The 6,586-nt window shown below is 57.5% G+C and overlaps 1 protein-coding gene across 1 annotated transcript in view; it reads right to left on the bottom strand.

Annotated features, from left to right (window-relative positions):
- The window catches only part of CDH23 (cadherin related 23), a 403,130-nt gene that overhangs the window by 98,737 nt on the left and 297,807 nt on the right, over positions 1 to 6,586 (bottom strand). Inside the window, exons 26-27 of the mRNA XM_007454689.1 lie at positions 4,493 to 4,606; positions 2,550 to 2,698 (exon numbers count right to left, since the gene is read on the bottom strand). Of these exons, the coding sequence (XP_007454751.1) occupies positions 2,550 to 2,698; positions 4,493 to 4,606 (263 nt within the window). The remainder of the gene's footprint in view (positions 1 to 2,549; positions 2,699 to 4,492; positions 4,607 to 6,586) is intronic.

The raw sequence follows: 6,586 nt of genomic DNA on the forward strand, positions 1-6,586 counted from the left end.
CCCCCCCCGCCCCCATGCGCCTCTGCTAAGATGGATGAGGAAGGCGCTGAGAATGAGTTAAGAAGCTCCTTGCACAGGCCAGGACTGGTCCTGTGTCAGAGTGGGAGGAGGCGCTGCCAGCAGCTGGAGGTGTTGCTATCTGAGCTCTGAGGACACAACATAGCGGCTCTATGCCTCACCCAGGGAAGGAGGCGGCCTTCCTTCGAGTGGAAGTGTCCAGCTCTCTTCAGGACAGCTGTGGGCCCTCAGGCTCGGACCACATAACGTGTGCCGTCTGTATTTTTGGCAGTTGCTTCATTGACTGGCTACTGTCAAAGTAATCCCACACCAAGGTGGGCTTCTCAGAATCCCAAACCTTCAGCCTCTCATCACAATGCTGGGGTTAAACACTTCGTTTGGGTCCCAAATTTGGAGGGTGGGCAGAGGGGTCTGAACTGCCCAGCTTCTGCCTCAGAGAGTCATCTGGCCAGGGCCACCTGGTACCCCACCACGGACTGGTCCAGTCCACCCTGCTACGCCCCATAGCACAGCCAGCCGACTCTCCTCACAGGTGAGCTCCGGTTTTGTCACTCCCCGGCTCCAAAACCTTCACTGGCTCCCTACTGCCAGATCAAGCCAGAGCTCCTTCATCTGGTGTTTGGTGCCCACTGGGAGCTGGCTGTGAATGATCCTTCTGGCCTCTTCTTGACCCAAGACTCCAGGTAAACTGAAATACCTGTCCTCCCCTGGCTACGGCTTACCTGGCACGCCCTCTGTGAAGCCCTCTTTGCTCTACACCTGAAATCACCCCCTACCTGAAACCAAGGGAGGGCAGGGATACTTGCTCTTGGCAGTGTGGGTCATCCCTGTGTCTCCGCCTTCCCACAAGCCTGGGAGCTCCCAGAGAGCGAGACCGCGTCCAACCCCGTACTCTGCCTCACCAGCTCTGAGCTCAGAAGTATGGGGCCTCTGTTGGCTGAGTGAAGGGTGGCCCCATCTAGTCCCGGGGGGCATCCCCTTCTTCCTTCTGATGCCTCTACGGAGAAGCTCTCTGTCCAAGCAGGCCCTCTTGGACAGGCCCAGTGTACCTTCCTTTTGGGTCAGCCTGACATCAAAGAGTGAGCCCGCCTTGGCCAGAAACTTACTTCCAGGGGGGCCTTGGAGAAATCACCAGTGCCTGAATTTCTCCCTGAGAAACGGGGAGAATCAGGCCTGCCTTATATTACTCACAGAGCTCTAGGACTTCAGTCTGAGTAGTTTGTATAAATAGAAACCAATTCTTGGGGTTTAGAAAGTGCGCAGGCCCCCTCCTGCAGTGCTGTGTCCCCCTCCCTTCCAGATTAGTGACGCCTCCCTGCTTTGCCTCCCGCCAGCTCTCCCTGAGGCATCCCAGGCTGAATTCTGCCTGCAGCTGGTCCCCCCGACCCCGGCTGGCCAGCATGCTCTGCCTGGCACGTGGTGTCTCCGGGGTGGGCAGTAAGGCTACCCTTACTGAAGGACGGCCTGAAGGACAAAAAGCTAGGGAGGAGGGGGGGCTCTCAAAGGTCTGCCATACCCCCAGCTGTGTCCCCAGGTTGGTCCTGGGAGACCTGTGTGAGCTGGGGGAGGCGGGTGTTAGCTTTTAGGCTAGGGGAGAGGCGGGGCCCCACAGCTTGGTGCGTGTGGGGTGTCTCTAAGCCCCTAGGAGCTGAGGCTCAGAGGGACAGACCCCTTTTCTGGAACCAGCCCCCAGAGTCCAGCAGCCCCCCATAGCTTCCTGGACTCTCTCTCTCGGCACCTCTGGAAGCGAGCACCCCGCCCCCGGCTCCCCTCCTGCCCCACGCCCGGCCCTGATGCAGGGAGGGGGGCACACTCCCAGCTTCCTGCTCTCCTGCCCCTCCCAAGCCCCGGAGCCTGGCCCAGCGGGCAGGCCCAGATTCGCTCTGTTGGGCTCAGCCTCCAAGTGGGAAACCCTGCGCTCAGCTGGTGAAGAGGGTGCTTCATGCCCGGCCTCCCTCCCCAAACAGCAACTGAGGCCTCCAGGGAGGGCTGGGAAGGGCACCCAGCCTCCTTTCCAGGTCCCCCCCTTCCTCCCCCGAGGCCCAAAGCTGTCGTTCCTGCTCCCCGGGCAAAGGAGCCCTTTCTTTTTGTGCCGGTTTATTTCCCAAGAGGGGAGCTTCAGCCAAAAGCCCTGTGAAAGCAGCTCTGTTCCGGGCCTCACTGGGCCCTGGCTTTCTCTCCTCACTCCTTTCTGGGAAAATGTGACATCTCTAGCTCCCCCTGCTCTGAAAGGCCCTTCTGGGTGCAGTGGGGGATGGGAGAGGACTGTGGGGGAGGGAGGGAGGAAAGGAGGGCCGAGGCCCTCCTTCTGTTTTGCGGGGAGCAAGGGCCCATCCCGGGCTACATAACCTCGGGGCCTACTCTCCCCAGGAGGGAGAAGGCAGCCTGGGCCCCCCCTTTGGCCATAGCGCCGGCTACTTTGGAGCAGCAGCTGGACCCTCTCCTATTTCCATCCCGCTCTGCCGTGAGGCCACTGAGCGCGTGCGCTCTGAGCTGAGCGTGGCCCTGCCTGTGGCCCGGCCGCCACCTGCCTGCACGATGCTGTGGCCCTCAGGGATGTCCTCGGGGACGCTGGCTTCATAGCTGCTCTGCAGAAAGATGGGCCGGTTGTCATTCACATCCAGGACGGTGACAAACACGGTAGCCGTGCCTGTGCGCCGCTTGCCCACGGGGCCATTGTCTGTGGGAGGTGAAAGAGGATGGGTGTTAGCAGCTGCCTGAGGGGCACGTTCCCGGGCACCAGCCACAGGTATGCCCTGTTCCCCCACCTGCTCTGGCCTTTGCAAGGGGGTGCTCTTTTTCTCTTTAGATTAGGAACAACACTGACCGTATCGAATACGTTCCAGATGCTATTCTAACTCATTCAATCCTCACAGCAAGCCTGCCAAGCGGGCGCTCTTATCATCACCCCCATTTTACAAAGGAGGTAACTGAGGCATGAGGTGGGTTGAATGGTGGCCCCCAAAAGGTACACCCATGGCAAATCCCTGGGAACCTGTACGTGTAACCTTATTGGCAAGAAGGGTCTTTGAAGACGTAATTAAGTTAAGGATCTTGAGATGAGGTAGCCGGTATCCTGGATTATCTGGGTGGGCCATAAACCCCATTACAAGGGTCCTTATGAGGGAAAGGCGGGTGGGATTTGACACAGAGAGGAGAAGACCATGTGAAGTTGGAGGCAGAGACTGGAGTTCTGCAGCCACGTGCAAGGAACACTTAAGAGCCACCAGAAGCCGGAAGAGGCAAGGAAGGATTCTCTCCTAGAGCCTTTGGAGGGAATGCAACCCTGTCGACAATTAGTTTTGAACTTCTGGCCTCCAGAGCCGTGAGGGAATAAATTTGTTCTCCAAGCCACCAAGCCTGTGGTAATTTGTTACAGCAGCCCTAAGAACCAGATACAGGTCCTGAGATGCCAAACCCGACTGCTGTCAGGGCCAGGAAGGTAAGACCCGCACACCTGGGCATGCCTGCCTCAAGGGGCAGCTGTCCTCTGCTCCGGTCCACACTGGACAGGCAGGAGGGGGCCCAGTGACACTAGATCTTCTGACTTCTCAGGAGAAATCAAACGTCTGAGCTTTTAAATAAAATCTCCTGATTTTTAAACACTCACAATGAATTGTCATTTCTTATGAAACATGAGTTGAGTCAAACCCACCTACAGGATGGATTGGATCTCTGCATTCAGGGATGGCGGCTCTGCTTGATTTCTAAGCCTAAAGTACCCAGGGGTTCTGCCCCTTTCGGTTGCTTGCAGGACCCTCCCAGGGCTCAGCCCCAGGGGGCAGCTGTTGGATCATCTTCCCTGGGAGAGGGAGCTTGTGTCCAGTTGCTGCATGACTAGGCAAGGATGGTCACCTTAGAGAGGAATGCTGCTGCTGCACTTGAACCCAGATTAAGGCTGGGACTGCAGCAAGGATTTGTCACCACGTGAGCCAGAGGATGGAGCCAACACGCAGGGGGCAGAGCCAGCCAATGCAGAGAGACTGGTGGCATCACCTGAGCCCCAAAGCCAGTCATAGTTGAAGCTCCATCTCCCCGTGGACTGGTTTTGTGAGCCTACACTGTTGAAGTCAGTTGATTTTAAAATTTGCCACCAAGAGTCCTAACTAATTCAAAGGCACTCGTAGAGGCGACTTCCTCCAAGAAGCCTGCTTTGATCACCCCCCTCCCCATGTTTCCACCACCCTTTGTGCTTGCGACCCTTGGGCCATCCCTTCGTCCCTTTCTGCTTTGTTCTCCTGGTTCTGCCGTGATTTGTCTACATGCTGCTCTCCCATATGGCTCCCACACAGCCCCTGCCACACCACCTTAGCATGTAGCGCCACGCGCCGAGCCTCACGGCCCGCAAGTGCACAGTACTATACTGAGGGTCTGGTTGCCCTTTCTCCACTGGCATCAGGGCAGAGCCTTTGGCTCAAGGCCTGGCTCCTGGAAGGCCACCCCTCGTGAACTCTGTGGGTGGGCTGGTGCCTACCGATGGCCTCCAGGACGAGCGTGTATGAGGCTGTGGTCTCCCGGTCCAGGTTTACCACCGTTCTCACGACAGCGTCGCGGTAGCCAACGCTGAACTTCCCGTCCACGTTTCCACCTGTGGGCAAGACAGAATGAAGCTCTGGTCAGGAAACAGAGCTCCCGGCCAGGGAAAGGGCAGTGGCACCCAGCTCTGCTTCTGAGCCAGGACACTCCAGGGGTGGTTCGGGGGTGAAAGGCTGTGCTTTCCATTCAGCTTTGCCAGGGAAGGGGTTCCTGGAGGACTCTGATGAGGGCGTGGCCTATGTGGGCTTAGGTGAACTGTCAAATGCCTGAAAGTCATAAGGGTCTAACATTCATTGAGCAGCTACCGTGTACCACGCACTTCGTGGAGCATTTCCTCTCATTTGCACTGTCACTACTTGGCAGAGAAGGAAAACGGTCCTTTAGTGAGGTTACAGGGTACAGTCACCTATTCGGGGTGTGGGACTCCCAACTCAGCGGTCTGATTCCCGAGTCTGAGTCCTTCACTCTGCCACCTGCCTGTCTGGTAGAAGTGTCTGAGCAGTTAACCTGGGTTGGGGCTTTTATATGTGGCCGAGGACTCTGGAGTCAGCTGAGCGTTCTTGGGCCCTCTGAGTGGGGACTCCTGGAGGCTCCACAGAGGAAAGAGTAGGAGCAGGTGGACAGGAGACATGCCTCCGACAGTCTTCCTGAGTTCTGGGACAGGTGGGAAGGGTGAGGGCCTCCTCCCTGAGGCAGACACAAGCCAGGAAAGGACTCCATCAGAACAGTGTGGAGACCCTTCCCCTGCCAGCTTGGAGGCAGTGTGGTGTTCTGGGCAGCAGAGGGCGCCACTGCATTGCACTTGGGCTACCTTGGCTCAGGACACAGCACAACGTCGGGAGGAACATGCAGAATTAAAATCCGAGAAACCTAGGGCTGGGGGTCTCTCAGGTCAGGAGGAACTGGCCACTTTGAGGCACTGGGAAGTCATCCTGGGGGCTGCCGCCAGGTGTTCCCTTGTCCTCACATGGTTTGCCCCCGTTCCCCGAGCCTCCAGTATCTGCTCCCCAGTGCCTGATGCACCATTTACAAGGGACACAATCTGACTCCAAGGGGCAGGGAAGGAACTAGGACACTAGTAGCGCTGGTGGCCAAACCATGGCTGGTGCCATGTGGGCGTCTTGATAACAGCCTTTTCCAGAGCAGTCTTGAGGATCAGCCTGTAAGGAGCTGGCCTGAGGGTGTGCGGCTCCTTTAGGGAGGGGAAGGAGGGAAAGGATCTGGAAAGGAGAGGCAGAGGCCTGGGAGTTCACCTTGGCTGCAGCTGTGGATGGGCCGTAGTCTGGGATTCCTTGCTCCAGGGGAAAGGCATCAGGGAGGCTGGTGTGTGCACGGGCACGTGTGTATATGAGTGTGTATGTAATGTGGCTGCAGGCAGGCCATGGACAGAGGGAAGACTGAGCCAGTAAAATGGCCGAGGGAGGGTTGAGGAACGTGAAAGAACTGCCCTGCTCCCTGCCATGCATTCCAGCACCTCTCACGTGTGTCCTGGACTGAAGAATGCTGGTAGACTGTTCTAATCCAGGAATGACTAATACATGGCATGTTTGCCACCACCTACCAAGCCTACTGTCGTGGCAGACATCACTAATCGATCATGGCTCCCCTTCTACCGTTGAGCCAGACATGGCCTCATAGTATTTCTCCACAGGTCTCTAAGTGGTAGCCGCTTGACACTTTAAAGCATTTCACTCAGGGATGTCTAAGCCATCTGCCTCTAAACAGATGCAAATTCTCCTCACGGGTGAAAGGTCCCCAAGGAAGGAAAAGGCCACATTCCTCTAGTCACTGCTTTGTCACTCACCCTGATACGGGGTGGAGTGGGGGGCAGGGCTCCTCCCCAGGAGTCACTGGCTCCACCACCCTCTAGAATAAACTTCAGGAAGTCCACCCCCGACCCCCCGACCCCTACAGGTTCAGGAGGCCCCCAGAGAGCCAGACCCCAGGGACCCAGGCACAAAACCCTGAGGAGGAGTCAAGAGCAAATCCTCAGGGAGGCCCCAGCAGCAGCGAAGCCCCGCTGGCTGGCTCG

Source organism: Lipotes vexillifer, unplaced genomic scaffold, assembly GCF_000442215.2.
Source record: "Lipotes vexillifer unplaced genomic scaffold, Lipotes_vexillifer_v1.1 scaffold205, whole genome shotgun sequence".
NCBI classification, from domain to species: domain Eukaryota; kingdom Metazoa; phylum Chordata; class Mammalia; order Artiodactyla; family Lipotidae; genus Lipotes; species Lipotes vexillifer.